The following is a 20,733-nucleotide window of genomic DNA, read 5'->3' as shown; positions in this document are numbered from 1 at the left end:
CTTTTCTTTATTTGAGGTTCATCTTTATGGTTTCCTAAGGAAAAGAATCACGAAAAAATCAGTAGTTTACTTGAAATATTTGGAAGGTGAATGAATTCTTCTCAGTAGTTTTCTGCACCAGCAACTAACAGAATCAATTTATCATACAACACCACTATATGCAGTTGTTCTTGTCAATCCTCGACTTCGCATAGCCTGTCTAGTGACAAATGCATCATCCCATTTTCCGGCATCTGCATAAATGTTAGACAGAAGGACCCTACTAGGACCATGAGATGGCTCCACTCTTGCCAAGTTCTCTGCTGCCCTTTCACCTATTTCTGTGTTGCCATGAGTTCTACAAGCAGCCAACAATGTGCCCCATATGATGATATCTGCCTCCATAGGCATGCTCCTTATGAGCTCTTCAGCTTCTTTCAACCTTCCTGCTCTACCAAAAAGATCCACCATACAACCATAGTGCTTAATGTTTGGTTTTACATTATACAGTTTAGTCATGCTCTTGAAATGCTGTTCACCAGCATCCACCAACCCAGCGTGGCAACATGCACTTAAGACTCCAATAAAAGTGATTGAATTGGGTTTGATGTTTTGCCTCAGCATATCTGAGAAGATATGCAGAGATAATTGTGCATGCCCGTGCATTGCCAGGCCACAGATAATGGCATTCCATGGTGACACATCTACAGCTTTCTTGCGGATTTGATTGAACACCTCTAAGGCATCATTGACGCTGGCACATTTAGCATACATGTCAATCAGTGCTGCCATCAAGTTGTCATTCAAAGGGATGGAATTTTTGCATATGTAATCATGAGTCCATCTACCTTCTTTCAAGGTCCCCAGAGTAGCAATAGAAGAGACGACACTGACCATAGTAATTTCGTTTGGTTTTACGCCAATAGCTAACATCTCATGAAAAAGCTCAAGAGCCAAATCAGGCTGCTCACTCTGTGAGTAACCAGAAATCATAGAGCTCCAAGAGAAAACATCTCTTGCAGGCATTTGATCAAATAAGTTTCTAGCCTCATCAATTTTTCTGTTTCTAACAAGTCCAGCAATAAGGGCATTCCAACATGCAACATGGTCCTTGTTTCCTACTTCAAACTGTAAACGAGCAAGATCCACTTCCCCGCAAGCTGCATAGAAGTGAATTATTGTTGCCTGAATAAAGTCCAAGAGATTAAAACCCATCTTTACTGCTACACCATGAAACTGCCTACCCTCAAAATTTGACATCACTTGTCCACATGTCGATAGAAAGTCTACAATCATAACATCATTAGGATGCAGCCCAGTATATAGCATATCACGGTATCTTTTGACAGCATCATTCAACCTTGCTGCTTGCAAATAACCATCAATAATTGTACCCCAAGAGACCACATCCTTATCAACAATCTGTTCAAAAACCTCTTTAGCTAAATCGACTAGCCCTGCCTTAGCATACCCATTCAGCATCACATTCCAAGAAACCACATTTTTTTCAGGCATCTCATTAAACAACATTCTTGCATCCTTCAAACACCCACCAAGACAATACAAATGAAGTAAATTGGTGGACACATGAACGAAATCCATAACCCCAACTTTCAACACCAACCCATGAAGCATTTTATCCACCTTAATCCCCCCACAATGCAAATAAGCTGAAATGACATTCACCATGGTCACCTCATTTGGACCAACACCAAAGCACCTCATATCCCTAAAAACCGAAATCCCCTCGCTCCAAAACCCCTTCTGTACCCAACCCATTATCATGGTCGTATAAGAGACACAATTTCTCTCAGTCATTTTATCAAACAACTCATAGGCATCATCCAAAAACCCAAATTTAACATACCCACATAACATTATGTTACAAGAAACCGCATCTAACTTATTACAAGAATCAAAGATTATCTTAGCATGATTTACTAATCCGCATTTAACATAAAAAGTGATCAAGCTATTTAGTATAAAAATATTGGATTGAAGACCAGATTTCAAGACAAGGGAGTGAAGTTGTTGGCCGTGTGTGATGGATGAATTTGCTGAACAAGACTTGAAGGCTGAAACAAGAGAGAATTCCCAATTGGGTTTTTGTTTCTTGGTGTTTTTGTCCTTGTCCAAGAAGAGTTGAAGGTGATCCAAGGGGGCTTGTGAAGATGAAGAAGACACCCATTTGAGAGAAGGAAAAGAGAGTGAGAAAAATGGAGCAAGAAAGTGAAAGGATGGCTTGTATCTGATTCCAATGATCATTACACACTACCATGTAAAGCTTTCTTCCCTCCATTAAACCATTTGACAATTATGCTGTGTTTTTGTAACGCGCCAACGATGGATTTAGGATTTTTATTGGGGTTCGGAAAAAAAAATAGTGATTTAAATTCTAAATAATTAAATTAATTTCTAATTTTATATTTAGGAGGTTTAAAATTAATATATAAATATAAAAAAAATTAAAATTACATTGTAGTTTTTTCCCGAAATCTGGTTAAATTACTTGAAATTGATATTTCTATGTGATTTGAAATTATAAATATTTGAATTCAAGATAATCGCTACAACAGATAAATAATAATTTTAAAATATAAGAATATCTTAACATGAAAAGATCTTTTTTGTGCCACATGAAAAAAAATTATATTAAAAGAATAATTAAATATTTAGTTGATCTTTATAATATTATATATTTTTAAATAGGTGTAATTAATCACTTACAAAAAAGAGACTAGTTGAAATAATTTGTTCAAGTCAAAAATAGCTTTTAAGTAAGTTTATAGTGTTTGGGTAAAATAAAATAAAAAATACTATCAAACACTTCATTTTAAGCAAAACTAAAATAAAATCTTATAACTCATAAACTATAAACTAAGTGGAGAGAAGTTATTTTGGGGAAGAAACAGCATTCCAACACTGCAGGTTTATATGCAATTCCTTGTTTGAAAAAGTAATTGCTAATTATGTAATTTATTCATGTTTGTATGATATGTGCTTCTTGAGGAAAGTAAATAAGGTTTGTATATAGTTTGTACACATTGTTCTAAAGTAAGTTTCCAAGGAGCTCTCTCTGTCAATGGGATCAATAAAAATGGTTCTAAACAACAATACCAATCTCCCATTCTTCTGATATTCAGAAGGTAACAAACTACATCTCCCATATGCAACTCAGCGATGATCCGCCTTACCATTAATTGCCAGAGTCCTGTATTTATTCAACAAATTTATACGTCAGTCATCGTGGAAAGGGGAAAGAACATAAACACTTCTTGATGAAAAAATGTTCTCATCTGATAGAGAATGCATAAATCATCAGCTATTCAAAGATGTAATTCCAGAAAAAAACAGAGCAACATAATGATTTAAACAGGAAATCAGCTAGCAATACCTTATTGGTAAAAACTATGATAGAATTGAACCTAATATCTTAAGATGACTAAATGAACAGATCATTGCTATTATACACCAAAAAAAAAAAAATCCTCCAAAATTCCAAATAGCATGTAATGGATGGAGTATTTGTCAATACAGTCCTATCAAATACAACTTTATTTTATTAATGTGTGGAGTATTTACAAACATAAACTCCAAAGAATTTACGTCATCATCATTGATAATAATAGCATCACATCAAAACATAAACTTCTTGAAACTTCAGATGCATACTATGGTTAAGTCTTGTAGGTCTTCTGAATCTATTTAGAACTTCTCTGGCGCAAAAGGTGGCACTACTATAACATGTGTGACTAGCACTACGGCCTCTTTACTTGAACTTGTAAACTGCAGTCAGCAGTCTACCAAATAACAAATGACTGAAATTCCAAGGAGCTGAAAATGACTTCAGCACTTGTCAAAATTAAGGATGATGTGAGTGATCTTTTTTTTTTTTTTTTGAATAATGGTGGTGTCCAGGTCAGCTTGCAAGAAGATCGGAATGATAGAACAAGTTATACTAGGGAAGATGGTTAAAAATTAAAATGACCAATCAACTCGTCAAGAAGTTAGACATGCTACTTATCAAAAAAATAATTAGACATGTTCCACTGGGCATGACAAACTACTTAAAAAACAAAAAATAGGAGATGTTGCAATGACTAAATCCTGTCTAAAAATATAAAAAATAAAATAAAAGCAATGACTAAATCCTTCTAATTGCTTCTTGATGTTAATCAAAGTCATCCAACAAATGCACTGTGTAACCATAACCTTATAAAATATGATAACACTTCTCTAATTGAATCTGGCATCTTGTCCTATATCTCTAAATCATGAAATCACCTGATTCAGGCATTGAAGAATGCTCTGCCTACAATACTATAACATCATTCTCAACATTTTCTGATCAAAAGCCTCAGATCTTAGCCAAAACACTTGGGCAAGTTACACTGAGATTATAACGCGGATTATAATACTAGGATTAAACAATGATGACATTATTCAGCAGATATACTTTAATTTGTAGGGGTTTAACTAGATAAAATTGGATTAACTTTTATTTCTAATTTTAACCTCGACTTTCTTAAAAGACTTTGGGAGAAAAGTTTCAGAGTATAGAGTAAATGTATCATTGTGATATTTTATCCCAATATCAGGATTAATATACCACATAGAGTGGTGCATAATTCCCAAGATTACTAACCCTGTAATTAAAAATTCTACCAATAATGACCACATTCTATCCCGGGAATCTGGTATAAGAAATCCGAAAATGCTAATCCAGGAATAAAGAATTCTCTCAATAATCCCATATTTAACTCGGGATTATAAACCCTTATCCTTTTTTTTAATGAAATTTATAACTCCATATAATTGCAGCAAATGATTCCTTAGCATTCTAAATGCAGATCTTGGTATACAACAATATTATTCTACCACCACTTGAGAAAGAATATTTGGGCCTATCACCTGATGTTCATATTGCAAAATCAATGATTCCATACTCACAAATCACAATCTCTAAGAAATCCATCATACTGCCCCAAGAGAGAAATCATAAACTGACCGAGAGCCTACTGCCAAAATCTCAACTCCTAAGCAAATCTACCACGGAAATTATATTATTTAAAGAAAATTGATGGAGATCTATTGCAAGAGGAAAAAAGATCTACACATGGTGTTCATTGACCTCAATAAAGCATATGATAGAGTACAATGAGAAGTTCTTCAATGGGCATTGAAGAAGACAAGAACCCATATTAAATATGTGAATGTAATAACAGATATGTATAAAGTAGCTGTCACTAGTGTAAGAACAGCCATAGGAAATACAAAGGAATTACCCATAATGGTGGATTTACACCAGGGATCAAAGCATTGAAACTGTACATGTTTTGCCCTAGTTACGGATGAGTGATAATGTTCGATATAATCTGAAATTCCTGATCGTTCAACATGAAAGAAACATAAGATTATTGACTTGTGCAAAGTTCACTTCTGAAATACTAATCCACGTTCAACCTGAAGGCTGTTTCCCACCAATCTAAAATGTAGTTCTAGATGTCCCACTAATTGATCAAGGGCGTAAGGCAAAAAAAAATCGCCTCATTTCCTTCTTTCTGTTTTCATTCACTCAGAACTGGGTACTCTCACCAAAAGCACGAATCCTAAAATAACAAATACTCACCCTCTGAAGGGAAAAATGGATGAGGATCGAAACAGAGGTGATCTCCTCTGCAACAGTTTAAAGGATGGGTGAAGTCTTGGCATCCGGTCCCTGGACATAGTCCTTTCAGGCAGTGGCAGAGTCCGTAAGAACTTCTGTGATTTTATCATACAACACTATCAATTTTGGCACTCCCAAGTCCTCACTCCTAAACTCACCATTGAAAGACATACCATTTTGAAGCCCTTGAAAATACAATCTTCTCCCATGAATTAGTAGGCTAGAAGATATTTTGCTTCAGCATCGGATGAGCATTACACTTTTAGATTGTATACAGCCTATACAGGAAGGCAATATCTTATTTTATTCTTAAATAGAAAAGCAACAACTTACAACTTATACTTGGTAACTGTGACAAAACTTACATTCACTTCCCATACATTTTGGAAATTTGGATAATACATTTGCACATAAAACATTTTACTGCCTATTCCTAAAATGTCAATCTCCAAACTTCAAACTGAGTAATAAAAACATGTTATTGGTCATTAGATGACAACATACTCAATCATAACAACTGTTTCTTCCTAAAGATTCCCCATCCCATCATTCATTCGGTCATAACAAAATCATACCAAACATATAATAACATAAAATATATGTATGAGGGAGCAATCACAAGTGTAAAACAACGGGAAGAGATCAAATAGTCTTGCTATAAACATGAATTTACACTACGAACTTGCTATGAGCGGATACTTATTTAACCTAGTTATGGATGAACTTGCCAATAATACTCCCTTTGTTGGCATGACCCATCCCAAAAATGGCATGTTTCTATAACAAGAAAGAATTTAACTTAAAATTTTATTTTTTACCCTTATTGAAATGATACATAGTCTACTCAAATGTCAAAGGTTTTTTTAGACCACAAATTTTAAAAGTAATCCTTTATTTCTTAAACTTTGTGGCTTTGTGCAAAGTCAAATGGTGCCACATAAGTTGGGACCGATGGAGTATACAAAATGAGAGTTCATGGTGTATGTTATATATACAGATGGTAATATGTAAATTTACAAAACTAATGAAGGGATCAACCAAATCCTAAAACTATGGATAAATATTTTTCGGAACATGGGTTTTAGAAAAAATAAAAGTAAGACAAAATATAAACTCTAGAGATGTAGTCCCAATAAGAAGAATGAAGGTGAGCTAAGATTAATTGTCGTGTTCAAATACAAACAAATGAGATATTTAGACTCCTTTAAGAATTGACATGATAGATGGAGATGATATTTTCTTTAAAAAAGTTATATACGAAGACAACAACAACAACATACTCAATTTAGTCCGACAAAGTGGGAAATCATAGATGAAGATGTAACACAAACATTTGAAATAGGTGGAGGAAATGGAGGAGTACTACAACAATGCTATGTGATAGGAAGATTTATAACAATGTGAAAGACATGTTCTACAGAATAATTTTTTTGATCGATGACTTTAATAGAATAATTGGGACAACGACAAAGTTATACGAGAAATAACGTTGGGTCCCCTAAAGTCCATCATATTTGCAAGATGAATTATATAAGCATAAGATGGATATGTAGTCATAAATGATCGACAATATTAGAAGTAAAAGATTTGATCCATTCTATCATTTTAAGAGGAAGGACAGAGTTCATTTTGTTGTACATAATACTACAATGTGCATGAGTATTTCATACTAATAAAAAAATACATATGAAGAGATCTAACAAAGGGTGCAACTAGTAGAGGATACGACAAGAGGAGATTGCATGACATGTTAGCAATGTCCTAGGTAAACCTTGATTTGCACTTTTTGTAGGTTCAACATAAAAAAGGGCCTAGATAAATCTAAAAGTCACACGAATAAAACTTGTCAAATCACCAACTATCCTGGAATCGTTGCGGACTTACTTAAGAACCAAGCAAAATAGGAGCGAAGGCATCCTTTAGGTGATACAAATAAGTTGGAATTGGGAAATCATTCCTTGTTGCCACACGTGTCTAGGTCTAGTGACTACCAACCGCTTCTTAATCTAGTTAGAAGTGTATAACGTTAGCATATGAAATAAGTGTATGATTTAGAGAACCCTTCATCTGTCTTTTACATGATGGATACAGAGATTCATAAGTAAGTTCCAACTAGTTTGACTTGAGGCCTAGTTTATTGACTGGTCTTTATGACAAATCATAGCTATTGTGTCGATTAGTAACATTATGATCACTTATTAATGGATAGAATCAGTTCAACAAACTCATAGATAATTATTTACTTTTGGTGCTGACTATAGTTGGATGTCATTTGACCTATAGTAACCTGCCAGACCCAATGAAGCCCTAAAAAGTGTGAGTATCATCATCCCAATTCATAAACTACTCATCTCTAAAACAACTCTTTCTACCTCATCACATCATCTTCTCTATCTCATATCCTTCAAATCAAATCCAAAACAAAGTAGCATTTTTTTATTTAATCATTATGAGAGCAGTTTCTACACTTCAGCAACGATTACTGGTTCTATCAGCACAACTGAACTACTTCTTAGAATGCATAATCATCAACTCGAGCAACAGAACTAATACCAAAACACAATCAACAGAAAGTCCATAACTCCAAATGCAAAAAAAAAAAAATAAAAAAAAAATAAACAACTCACTTCTTGTGCCGACGCCCTCGTTTAGCACCCCAACCTTCAAGTTTAGCAACAGGACAGCCACATTTAGACCTAAACAACAATACAGCACGTCCATTGGGTGGTGCCATTTTTCTCAACTCAGCACGAAGACATTCATAATCTGGATTATTCTCACTCCCACCTTTCCAAGGCAACTGATTGATCTCTCTAACAGCTTTTGTCTCACACCCAGATCTCAAACACTCTTCACCCTGCAATTGCAAGTCAAATTCCATAGCCCTTCTCAACCCTTTACATCCATTTTTGCCACATTTCCTTGATCTAAACCCAAACCCACAACAGATCTCAAAGCAAAGCACGACGACAACGAAAACAACAACGAAGAATATGTAAAAGATGTAGTGGGTCCAAACGTCCACTTCTTCTAGATAGTTCAAAAGGGTGTTGAGTAAAAATGATGGTGGGTATGGGAAAAGAAGAGAAATTGAATTAAAGATGTATGAGAAGTAGGAAATGATGAGGAAAGCACCAGAGAAAAGTACAAGAATGAATATTAGAAGATCAAGGGTAGCTGAAGGAGAGTGATTACAGAAGTTGTGGTGTGAAGAAGGGCAATTTGGGGAATTTGTGGGGTTTGAATTAGGGTTTGAGTTTGAGGTTTTTTTTAGGGGTTTGGTGAGGGAAGAAGAAGGAGCCATGGTGATGAAGGAAGAAAGGAAGTGATGGTGCATGATAGAGAAAAATTGATGGGTAGGGGTGGGGGTGGGGGTAGTGGTTTTGTATTTCAGGTGGAAAAGAGGAAGAGGAAAGTGCGTACTTTAGTAGATTGTGGTGTACGTTAGTGGCGTATGTTAGCATTCCAGTTTTAATATAATTACTACTAATTAATTATGAGGAAGGAAAGTATAGTAACTATATAATTGTCCAATAATTATGAGAAGCAAAATATGGTAAATGTGAGGGTAGATAAGAATCTTTAAATCTTTTTTCCGTTTTAAAAAATTAATTTTAAATTAAAATTATATTAAAATATTAGTTTTTCTAAGACAAACTAAAAAGAAAAAAATATAATTTCAGAATAATTTGTTTTCAGAGTCTTTAGATGTATAAAAGTATGTTTGGATGGTGGTAGGAGTTCGAAAAAGAAATATTCTTTAATAATTTTATCTACTAAGGAGCAATGAGATGAATATTGTTTTGATGAATAGATGGACAATTAAATTGTATGACTTTTTTTTGGAGTTTATAATGTGATTAGAGATAATTTTAGATGTAAAAGAGATTTTATCGAATTATAGAAAAATTTAAAATTTGATCAATATTTAAAGATTTAAATAGAAAAAATGATATAAGATTTTGTAAGTTAGACTAGCATGACTACATTAAATGTAGAACTTTGTGCCTTCGAGTTAGGCTTATCAAAATTATCGTTGAATTTATAAGGAATAAGTTTTAAAAATAAAAGGTGTAATGTGAATTGAAAAATGACAGAAAATAAGAAGTTTTTAAAGAGTTGACACTCGCATGATTTGAATTCAGTCAAATGATTAAAAAAAAAAATTTAATTTAAATACGACTAAGTAGATCTTAGTGGATATATTTGTTCTACTTTGCCGATTCAATTTTCTATCACTTGAAAACATAAAAAATTGTAGCTCTCTATTAATTTGTCTCGTTTTTTTTTCCTAATTATAGATTATCCAAGCTTCACGTTTGTAATAGTATATCACATAAAATGCACACGGAAGTAACAAAAATAACATAACAAAGTAACAAAAATATTTACATAATTAATTATACAAAGTATACAGCCAGAATTCCCACCCAACTTACTTACCCTCAGTACAACCCTGTGTGAAGTCAATAAAATACCTGCAGTTGTAACTGTTTTTAAACATTCAGAACAGCATAGACAAAAACTACCACCATTCATTTTCTCTCTGCTCTCCAACAGTATATTTCAGATAATTATCAAGACATTGAAAATATGTAGTTTAAAATCCAGTTGCACCAAGGCAATAGAACACTGGCACTGTGTCAAGTGTCGACGACTAAGAGAAAAATATTCAACCTAAAATTATTTTCTATATACACGGAATGATATTCCGAAGAAGAGTATTCAACCGACTACCCTTCGGTCTATGTAGCTCCGACACTGGCTAGGGGACATATTGACACGGATATGTTTAACATAAGACAATGACGGAACGGTAAGAGTGACAGTAATGCTACAGTTAAAGTTGGTCTGAAGCGACTTTCACCACAGAGTGGACGCATTTCAGCGGCATCAGATGTCCCTTAAAGCTTTGAGGCAGTAGCTGTTGTTCTGCTCAAGGCAATGGCAGCCTTAGATCCAGAAGGGCGACCCAAATGTTTGCAGATGAAATCTCCAGCCAATAGAAGCTTTCTCAGATCCACATTTGTCTTCACTCCTAGTCCATTGAGCATGTAAATGACATCCTCCGTAGCCACATTACCCGAGGCACCTTTGGCATATGGGCAACCTCCAAGTCCTGATACAGATGAATCCACGATGCTGATCCCCATCTGTCAAGATTAACATTATGATACTTAAAGCATTTTCTTTTGCATTAAGGTTCCAAGTGCCAAAGAATACATAATAAGTTCATGCCATTTCCATCAATTAAGTGATTTGCCGAATGACCTGGATACAATAACAAGATACGCATCCAAATCAGATCAAATTTTTGTTTGGTAAAACTCTGCAATGTTTTGTTTTCTGGGTACATTCCTACAAAAATAATAATCTTTTTACAATAGGGTGTCTGCAGGAAGACCTTGTGCACGTGGTGCATACTTGCACATATAGCGCGCAACAACAGAAGGGAAATTTTATATTTTTTGCTTGCAGGAAGTCTTGTGCGCCCAGTGCATCCTTACACACAATAACAGAAGGGCTTTTTCTTTATGCAGGATATCTTGTATGCATGATGCATGCTTGCACGCATATCACCTCGACTTTTTCAACCCATGCAAAGTCCAAAATTGAGATTCAATTTCTTCTCTTCATTTTCCCGAGCTTGCACACCACTCCAACAAGGGTTTTCAACCAAGATCATCTACAATTTTAAGGTAAGCTTTAAAGGCCAAATTGATGTAGTTTACACTCCCTACCGGAGTGTGGTGGCGAGACTCATATAGACTACCTACTCCTTAGGAAGTGATCAGGTTTTATGCAAGGACAGTAAGGTTATCCTGAGCGCAAATAATACAGCCCGACATAAGCTCGTGGTTATGGATTTAGATATCAAGAGGAAGAAGGAGAAGAGAGGGCTGCATTATTGCATATGACCAGCCAATGATTAGATGGAGAGGCCTGACTAAGACCAAATCCCAAAAGAAGAGAAGATGGTGGCTATTGGGGCTTGGGGGAGTAGCAAGGGATGTAGATAGTATGTGAGCTAGGACAGCTGATTGCATAAGAGAAGTAACTAGAGGTGTTAGACGTCTCGAGGAGTAACCCAGGTTGGAATAAAGAGGATTGGTGCTGTAATGGAGAGGTCCAAAGAAAAGCGGAAGCCAAGAAAACTGCTTACATGGCGTTAGTGGAAAGCTTAGACAAGGAGGATAAGAGGAGGAATAGGAAGATATAGCACCATGGAGGAGGAGCGAACTAGCGATCGCAATGGCTAAAGCGACAACTTTTGAGCACTTGTATAAAGAGTCGAGGGCAAAGGCATGAACAGGAAGTTGTATAGGCTCACCAAGGCGAGAGAGGACGGTCCATGACATAGACCAAGTGAAGTGTATCAAGGAAGAGAACGGATAAGTACTAGTAGGAGAAGCACACATTAGACAAAGATGGCAGACGTATTTCCCTAAGCTCTTGAATGAAGAAGGGGACAAGAGTATCGTGTTGGGGAAGCCAGGGCATTCCGTAGGTCGTAGCGATTTTTGGTATAGCAGGTTTATAAAGGTTGCAGAGGTTAAGGGGCTATTCGTAAGATGAGGAGGGGAAGAATGCCGGACCAGACCAGGTATGGAGTGGTTGACTGGGTTGCCTACTGTCATTTTTAGGACAACGAAAAATGGCAGAAGAATGGAGGTGGTGGACAATGGTGTTGTTGTACAACAACAAGGGTGACGTTCAACATTGGAACAACTATAAGGGTAGCATCAAACTACTAAGCCATACTATTAAAATTTGGGAAAGGTGGTTGAAATAAGGATGAGGAGGGGTGTGTCTATACCCATAAACCAATCGGATTCATGTTGGTACAATCAACTACGGAAACGTTCATCTTGTAAGGAGATTGTTGGAGCAGTATAGGGAGAGGAAGAAGGACTTACACATGATGTTCATCGACCTAGAAATAGCGTCCGATAGAAGTCCTAACGGAGGTCCTCTAGAGATGTTTGGAGGCTAGAGGTATACCTTGTGAATTACATGGGGCAATTAAGGACATGCACAATGGAGCCAAGACCAGGATTAGAACAGTAGGACTGTAGGAGGTGACTTGGAACACTTCCCGCACGTGACGGGGATGCACCACGGATAAGCCCTTAGTCCGATCCTATTTGCCTTAATGATGGACGAATTGACACGACATATTCAAAGGGAAGTGCTGTGGTGTGTGTTATTCACAGATGATATTGTGTTTTCACAAGATGCGTTGTTAAGTGAATGATAGGCTGAAAGTTTAGACACAAATACCAAAGTCTCAAGCAGCAGATGAGATGGCAGTCATCTCATCTGATGCATTAGATCCAATTAATTTTGTGTTCGCGTTCCCTTGGGAAGGGGGCTGTCACATGAGAATCACACACTCAGCTACTGGTTAGTCCATGTCATTTGCAGCCTTATACTTAATGATGGCCTTACTTTGACGCCATTCACTTGGCATTGACGGACCTTTATGTTACAATGGATTGCTAGCTTACCTGACCTTTCCCTGATGTACTCGATAGTAGTTACCTCTGCTATTTTTCGTTTTTCCTCTTTTTAGTTTTTTTTTTTTTGCATGCCAACTTGCAACATGGAAAAATAAGACAGGCTACACCTCTTAGATTTGGATGGCACAGCACCAACTATACAACGAACAAATTTCTCATAATGTGATAAAAATATGCCAACATGTGAAAAAACTTCTCAATACAAGCAGAGAAAGGAGATCTTACTTGCAGTGACACAAGAATGTTCGAAAGAGCTTGTCCATAAGTATCATGGAAATGAACAGCAAGCCTCTCTACAGGGACAACTTGAGTTACAGCATCAAGCATTGGAATAACAGTACCTAATAAATGGAGAGCAGAGACAGAAAATATAGGGAAGATGTAACAAATCCATTCCAGATAAAAACTCAAGAAACAATTGACATATAGTAACTATCTTTCTTTAATTTTGAAGCAAAATCAATTGATGAATACCCATTGCATTTTTCAGTAAGTTTGCATAGATAACAATGTTGATTAACAGATAAACAGATGGCCAATACTTTCACTAGACTGATCGTGAGTAGACTTTACAGTCACGTATCTCCTTACAAAGCTATCGAGTTCAAAACTATATAGTTAAGGGGGTGTAGAAGACATGCACCTGGAAGTTAATCAGCAGGGCAAACATGTATACAGTTGAGTCATTGAGGTTATATCCTATGTCTTCTAATATCACAATGAAAAAAGAGAAGGTGAACATTATTGTCTTTCCTTCAAGCCTTTATCAAGGTTCTCATAACCACACAATCCTGGAAGTTCATCAGCAGGGCAAATATGTGTACAGTTAGAGTCATTGAGGTTATATCCTATGTCTTCTAATATAACAATTAAAATTGAGAAAGTGAACATTATTGTCTTTCCTGTCATGCCTTTATCAATGTTATCATGACCATACAATCATTTAACAGTTAACACTTGACAACGATGTGCCTCGATTATTTAAAGGATTATATACACTACTTTCTTACTCTGTTTCTTATGATAATTATTTTCCTCTAAAAAACATCGCCCTAAAAACCTACTTGACACCATCCTGAGAGACTTCTTCTATTTTATTTTTCATCTCTTAAAGTCAGAAGAAAACCACATTGAAACCTCACTTAATACATTGTAAGCAGTCACCACTGTCCACCATTGGAAATCAAATCTAAAATCCAGCAATTCTACAAACCAAGCTAAAGGTGTACTGATTAACTAATAACATAGCAATAATGCACTTCTCTAAAGAAAAATACATGTTGTTAAGCTGTCTATGTTGACTCAGTAGCCTGTAGCTTGAAAGTAATACAGCAAAAGCTTGTCTTGTCAAAGGAGTGAACTACAGAATTCTTCTTAAATTAAGAATCAGAACTCATGACAAGAAATGTAATTTGCTGGCACATGCCAGTATTTTACAGAAAGAGCAAAAAGATGCAGATTCTTCTAGCAGACCAAAGGTACAAAATGGGGAAGGGTGAAACCAGAGAAGACTCAGGATTACCTGGAGTACCAACTCCAATTGTATCACCAAGAGAAATTTCAAAGCAACCCATATCTACAAGTTCTTTAGCCACATATGCAACTTTTGATGGAGACACCGCTCCTTCTATGGGACAGCCAACGACACATGATATATACCTGATAGAAAATAATGATAGCTACTTTTCAGTTCCAGAAATGCAACCTTAATTCTCCAAATAAATGTCTACAACAAAAGAATAAAGTTCTAAGCATTACTACCAGGAATAACAGATTTACTATTAGTGCTCGTTTGGTACTAGAATTGACAGAGCTACCTTGATTTGAAGATATATCTAATACCAGAAACCAAAACCTTTTGCATGTCAAAGTCTAGCCACTAAGGAAGGAACCATTTGAGCTCATACACATAGGTAGGGCTTAAATAATCAGGAAAAGCAAAAATCACAAATTTTGACACAAATGTTAATCGTTGAATCATCATTTTCCAAAAAAAAGTATTTTCTCAATCCTTTGCCCTTCCAATTTTAATGGATGTCCACAAAGGAACCTCCATTCAGTAAATTTTATTACTTCTAGCTGCTTAAAATACAAGGATTTGACATCATTATATACAAACAAGTAACAGGAATGTACTTCTCTAATAATCAACTATAGTGGTAATTAGAATGACAGGAAGCATGAAAAGCTCATATATAATCAAAGAGATTAGCAGAGCAACTGGTGAGCTAATATGCAGCCCCTATCCTTTGAAAGCCATCTCTCCTGGATTGTTCTGTGAACATAGACATCCCAAGACATTAATATACTCTGAATACTTTGTAACAAGGGCCATAGTCAATAACCTGGTACTTGGACACAGGAAAATTGCAATACATGCTAATGGAACATTTTGTAGTTCATCCAAAAGAAAGTTATCTTTAGACAGTAATACACAAGCACTCATGAAGTTCAATATTTAAATTCTTTTTACCAAAATTTTCAGTTCCTCATTAATACCTGGAAGGAAGAGAAGAGATAAATGTCCATAATATAACATGGTCAATAGTTAGAACTCCACCGGAAAACACTAAAGATTGCCTTCAGATCTAGAACAATTGTAAACCTCATCTTTGAAATTTGTAACATGGAAAAAGGGAAAGCTGGAAGTGATCAATAGTAAATACTGTATGCTTAAAGGTTATGAACGGAGAGATTCTTAGGCAATCTGAAGTTATAGCAAAATTTAACAACCTTGCTCCAATGTATGAAAAATTTTAAGCGAGTATGTGATGTAAAAAGGCAATCATTCTGTTCTGCTGAAAGAATTGTAACAATTGTTAAGCCATTTGGGTTCTGCAAGATGCCATCAGAGACTAATGGAATTAAACAAGCCTTCAGTCTCTACTACATAGTTTTAAAACTAACTCTCCTTATAGACCTTACATAATTAATCCGGTAAATTTGGAAATGTAAAACCTGACTTCCTAGAATATGTAGATCTGCTAGAATTCATACCCGCGAACAGGGATGGAATGGTTTTTGGCTGCAAGAGCAACATCACGATAGCGAGAAAGACTGTCTTCAATGCTACAATTTATATTAGACCGAGAAAAGGACTCGGATGCTGCAGCAAATATTGCCACTTCCTTGGCTCCAGCTGCAACAGCTGCGTCAAAACCCTGGAGTAGAGCGAACGAAAAACTATGAGCGATCCCAATTATCCAGGCTCCCGTGTAAGCAAAAAAATGTATACATATTTAACAAGACATACAGAGGAAAATCTCACTCTTTGCATTTCTATCAGCTTACTTTAAGATTTGGTGTCAAAACAGGTAAGCGCACCCCTGTAAGATTCCTAACTGCTTCAATTACATCCTTCCCATCAGCTAGCTGCAATTAAGTTTTGGCAGATAAGCAATATCACCAACACTATAAATAATAACTACAGCATTTGGTAGTTTAAATCCTACTGATTCAATAGATATTACTTGAGAGATATGCCGCAGTAATATAGTTCATCACGGGCTAAGCAGAAGCACATTCATGCACATAGATTAAAATAATCACGAAAAAGCCAGTCACATCATTAAATCACCAAGAAGTATAGCCATAAATCTCAATAAACTAACACAAGAGGTTATAATTCTTATAGCTTGCATATAGACAGAAGTTGAAGATTATAGGCTCATAATAATGAAGAAGATTATGAAGACGTGAAGTGCTTATTCATCCACAATAGAATACCAAATCAGATACAGTGCATGCTTTGAATTTGCTTGAAGTTAAATGGTGCATACCATAATCTCATAAAGACCTGCTACTTTGTTGGAATGGAAGAGAACTACAAAAGGCGACAAAATATTGTGAAACACCACACCGACGGCTACATGGTAGACTGTGTGGAAGGAGAGAAATGGAAGATACTTTGAAGGCAAAAAGGAAAATATATAACCTAAGGCATTGATGTTTAACTCTCTTAACTTATTGGTGTAAAAATGAAAATGAACAAGAAGTCGACCGAATAGCTAATTCCTTAATTTATTTTAGATGTAGTTAGCGCAGTACTAAGAAACATATTGTTAGGTTCATACTACTTATGATTGCACTCACTGTGCAATTCTTTAATGAAGTTGACATGACCTGCAGATGTCGAGCAGAATGGACATCCTTTTCATGACATAGAAGTATGAACTTGATGAAACACAAAGCATGACTTGATACATGGCTACCAGAGATACACTACTCATTTGAGCATTTGCCATTTTTAAATCATCATTGTAAATCAAAAAAGCTAGATAGAATCAAGCACTTGAACCTAGAAACTGGAAACATTTCCATATATCTCTACCTGAGGAAACCAGATCTTTGAGAAACCAGACGTTTTCTCCTCAAACATCCAAAATGAATAACAAAGCATTCAAGGGGCATTAAACAATGTTTTTCACGGTCAAATTGATCTTGCAAAATATACAAAATACAAAAGTAATAATCTTTAAGGGCCTTAGTAGTTAGTAAGAGTCCTAAAGGGTGAGTAACTAATGATAATAAGAAAAAACTCATACTCATGCTTTAAGATGACAAACTAACAACTAAAAGAAGAACTGAAACAAAAATTATTCTAGTTTCACACAGTTGGAAAAGAAAAACTTAGCAATGAAAAGCACATTTTGCAGAAGAAGTATAAGGATGACAAATGCAAGACATCTAAGCATAAAATCCCTAACAAGCAAAATATATACCTGTGGTACCCACTTTGGAGACACAAAACTGGTAGCCTCAACAACTGGTAGTCCACTAGAAACAAGTAATCTAATAAGCTCCACCTTCACTTCTGTAGGTATTATAGTCTTCTCATTTTGCAGTCCATCTCTTGGGCCAACTTCTACTATCTTGACAACTTCAGGGACAGATCCTAAGAACTGCACAATTAATTATATGGTGCCAAAATTATAAAGAGAAAAAATGAAGGAATTAGAGCTGATGCCTTCAGGAAGTTAGCATATGTCTTAATCCTTACACAAGTTAGGTCACCAATATTAGATATCAAAAAAAGTATAGCACACAACATAAAATATCAGCAAGATCCACAAAGACTGACGAAAAGTAGATACCTTGTCTTTGATATCTTTTAAATGTCCATGGCTTCTATAATAACGATTTGACAAAGGAAAAGATCCAATGCTTGTTCTAACCACCCTATCATCTTGATTAAATAAAGGATTACATGAAGAATCTCTTCTCATTTGTCTACGCAATTGGAATGCTCCTCCTTCAGTATCCTTGCTGCAAGCAAATAGTTATTTTACAATCAAGAAAAGGTGGAATACGAAAAGTTACTTGTCAAAAATCATTGCATGCCAGTGAAACTAATCGAGAAGAAGCTCATAGTACTTAAAACCTTGCACAGTAGCTTTAAAGAACACACTGACTTTTCTCCAAATCACCTAATTGAAAGTAACTGCTGGAAACCATTACCAAAGTGACTCAATTTGAAAGAGGTGTACATAATAGTAGCATAAAACTTTCCAAGATCTGTAAATGAAAAAGGTTTTGGTTGCCAATCTACTGATCAAACTGCAGTAATTCACTTACAACTACTATTTTCTTTTTCTTGATAACCAAAATAAAAGGCTTAAGCAGCCTTGCAAGACCACTGACACCACTTACTCAAGATTTATTTTGGAAAACGAGTTCATTGTGAAGATCAGCTCTTTCCTTATTGATCATTATGCATTAAAAAAAATAGAAAATCTCTCCCATGGTGTTGACAGATAGTTGGCATGATTAATTTGATTGCTTCTTTTAGTCACTATGATTCCAACACTAATAAGTAATAAACTACATAGATTGCACTTGAATGATATTGCTTTATTCTCTTGGTGGTTGAGATAAATTTCAAAATAACGATTATCTAAAATTATGGAAAGGAAACAAATTCAGGATACAGCGATCTCCATATTACTCACAAAGATTCAAAAACAACTCCAAAATGTGTACTCGTGACCAAAAACAACTGAATACAATTTTCAAATATAACTTTTCCATTTGAAAACAAAAACAAACACTACATTTTTCAAATACTCCAATTTTTCATGATCAAAAGCTCCATTAGGTTATCAGCAATTCATCAAAAACTACCGCAATCAACATAACCAAAAGATAAACAAAATCACTAAAACACATGAAAAAAAAAGAAATTTCTTCACTGAATACCTCAAATTGATTTGAGACGAAGTGTTGTCTGCTCCGAAACTCTTCGCACCAGAAAAGGAAGTACTAAATCCACTTGCTATCAAATCAAATTGCTCCTCAAAAGTTAAAGGTCTCGTTCTGAATCTCCATCTTAATGTTTTCTTCGTGACTTTAGAAGCTAACATTTCATTCAATCTTCAGAATTTGTTTGGGCGGAAATTAACAAAACTTGGTCGGTGGCGATCGGAAAAAGAATTGGACTTTTTATCTCGTCTCACCAATCACCATGCTTATCTATTCTAATTAAAATTAATGTGGGATTATGTGGAAACAAAGCTAATCCATGCTTATCTCTTCTAATTAAAATTAATTATTAAATTAATATGTAATTAGTAATTTCTTTCTTTTTAATAAAAGAGAGATGAAAAATAGTGAGAGAATTATTGTCATCAATAATATTGTGATATAAATTGGATAAATGACTCTGATAATTATAGATGAAGAAACTTTATTTATATTTACTTATAAAAGGAATGAACATCACATTCTATGATGTTTTATACTATTTTAATTTTAAAAAAATTAATATCGAAATTAAAACTTAATTAAAAGTAAAATACGAAATCATATAAAAATAATTGACGGACACAAATTTGATACTATTTACCACAAAACCATTGCACTGTTGTATAAATTTTACACCATTTAAAAAAATGCATATGTCAAGAGTCAAACTCCGACACCACATGGATTAGTGAGAGCTTTAGCCACTGCTCTACGAGTTCTTCCGTTTTTTAGAGGATGTCCAAAATACTATATACTACAATAAAATCCGGATTATATTATATATAAAATGTAATTTTTTAATGAATGTTGTCCAGCTCGGTAACACCCTAAAAATTTTAATACAAAATCTAATCTTCAAAATTTATATCGTATGGTGTCACTGAAGCTTTCTACTACTTGTAGAAATATCTATGGACTGCAGACCGGTTCGTGGAACTAGGCCCTTGAAAGTTGATTCTCAAGTCTAAGTTTCACAGACCAGATTACGAGTTCTAGAAGTTGCTACGGTCCGTAAAATGGCATCGTGCAAACCTAGTCCTGAAGCACACTTCAGGTAAGCTTCCTACGAGCGAGCAGAATGGTCTGTCAAAGTTTCATGTTTATATTTTCACATGAACCGCATCAACTGAGTTTTTTGTTGAAAATTTTTTTATTAAATATTTTTTCTTAAATTGATTTGAGAAGTTAAAGGTGAGTTTAAGAATAAAGTATAAAGTAAAATTTTTTTGTAGAGTTTAAGGGAACTAAATGATTACAAAATGTATCATTTTTATATGCAGATTGAGAACATTATTTTCAGAAAAGTATAAGTTTCTTTTCAGAACT

At 35.1% G+C, this 20,733-nt stretch overlaps 3 protein-coding genes across 3 annotated transcripts; all 3 read right to left on the bottom strand.

Moving 5' to 3' along the window:
* Window positions 1-47: 47 nt before the first annotated feature.
* On the bottom strand, window positions 48-2,831 carry LOC101260572 (pentatricopeptide repeat-containing protein At5g19020, mitochondrial). Its single transcript, XM_004229404.5, has one exon. The coding sequence runs from the start codon at window positions 2,242-2,244 to the stop codon at window positions 142-144; it is 2,103 nt and encodes a 700-aa protein (XP_004229452.1). The 5' UTR covers window positions 2,245-2,831; the 3' UTR covers window positions 48-141.
* Window positions 2,832-2,908: 77 nt separating this feature from the next.
* Window positions 2,909-9,039, bottom strand: LOC101260864 (uncharacterized protein At5g19025-like). Its single transcript, XM_004229405.5, has 2 exons — window positions 8,275-9,039; window positions 2,909-3,190 (listed from the first exon to the last, which is right to left on the bottom strand). The coding sequence occupies exons 1-2, from the start codon at window positions 8,982-8,984 to the stop codon at window positions 3,154-3,156; spliced, it is 747 nt and encodes a 248-aa protein (XP_004229453.1). The 5' UTR covers window positions 8,985-9,039; the 3' UTR covers window positions 2,909-3,153.
* Window positions 9,040-10,211: 1,172 nt separating this feature from the next.
* Window positions 10,212-20,032, bottom strand: LOC101259975 (uncharacterized). The gene is made up of 8 exons (XM_004229402.5): window positions 19,363-20,032; window positions 18,261-18,432; window positions 17,889-18,068; window positions 16,459-16,539; window positions 16,165-16,328; window positions 14,690-14,826; window positions 13,393-13,508; window positions 10,212-10,800 (listed from the first exon to the last, which is right to left on the bottom strand). Exons 1-8 carry the CDS (start codon window positions 19,524-19,526, stop codon window positions 10,552-10,554), a joined length of 1,263 nt encoding a protein of 420 aa, XP_004229450.1. The 5' UTR covers window positions 19,527-20,032; the 3' UTR covers window positions 10,212-10,551.
* Between the last annotated feature and the right edge of the window lie 701 nt (window positions 20,033-20,733).

This window comes from Solanum lycopersicum, chromosome 1 (assembly GCF_036512215.1).
Source record: "Solanum lycopersicum chromosome 1, SLM_r2.1".
Taxonomy (NCBI): Eukaryota; Viridiplantae; Streptophyta; class Magnoliopsida; order Solanales; family Solanaceae; genus Solanum; species Solanum lycopersicum.
The sequence above is the reverse complement of the archived record's forward strand: the minus strand, read 5'-3'. Positions and strand labels throughout refer to the sequence as shown.

Coding starts and splice junctions, on each gene's coding strand:
- LOC101260572 (XM_004229404.5), bottom strand. CDS start 2,244: ATGATCATTGGAATCAGATACAAGCCATCCTTTCACTTTCTTGCTCCA.
- LOC101260864 (XM_004229405.5), bottom strand. CDS start 8,984: ATGCACCATCACTTCCTTTCTTCCTTCATCACCATGGCTCCTTCTTCT. Junction 3,191..8,274: donor CGAGGGCGTCGGCACAAGAA/GTGAGTTGTTTA, acceptor GAATAAATACAG/GACTCTGGCAATTAATGGTA.
- LOC101259975 (XM_004229402.5), bottom strand. CDS start 19,526: ATGTTAGCTTCTAAAGTCACGAAGAAAACATTAAGATGGAGATTCAGA. Junction 18,069..18,260: donor TAAAAGATATCAAAGACAAG/GTATCTACTTTT, acceptor TTAATTGTGCAG/TTCTTAGGATCTGTCCCTGA. Junction 14,827..16,164: donor CATTCCATCCCTGTTCGCGG/GTATGAATTCTA, acceptor ATTTTCTATCAG/GTATATATCATGTGTCGTTG.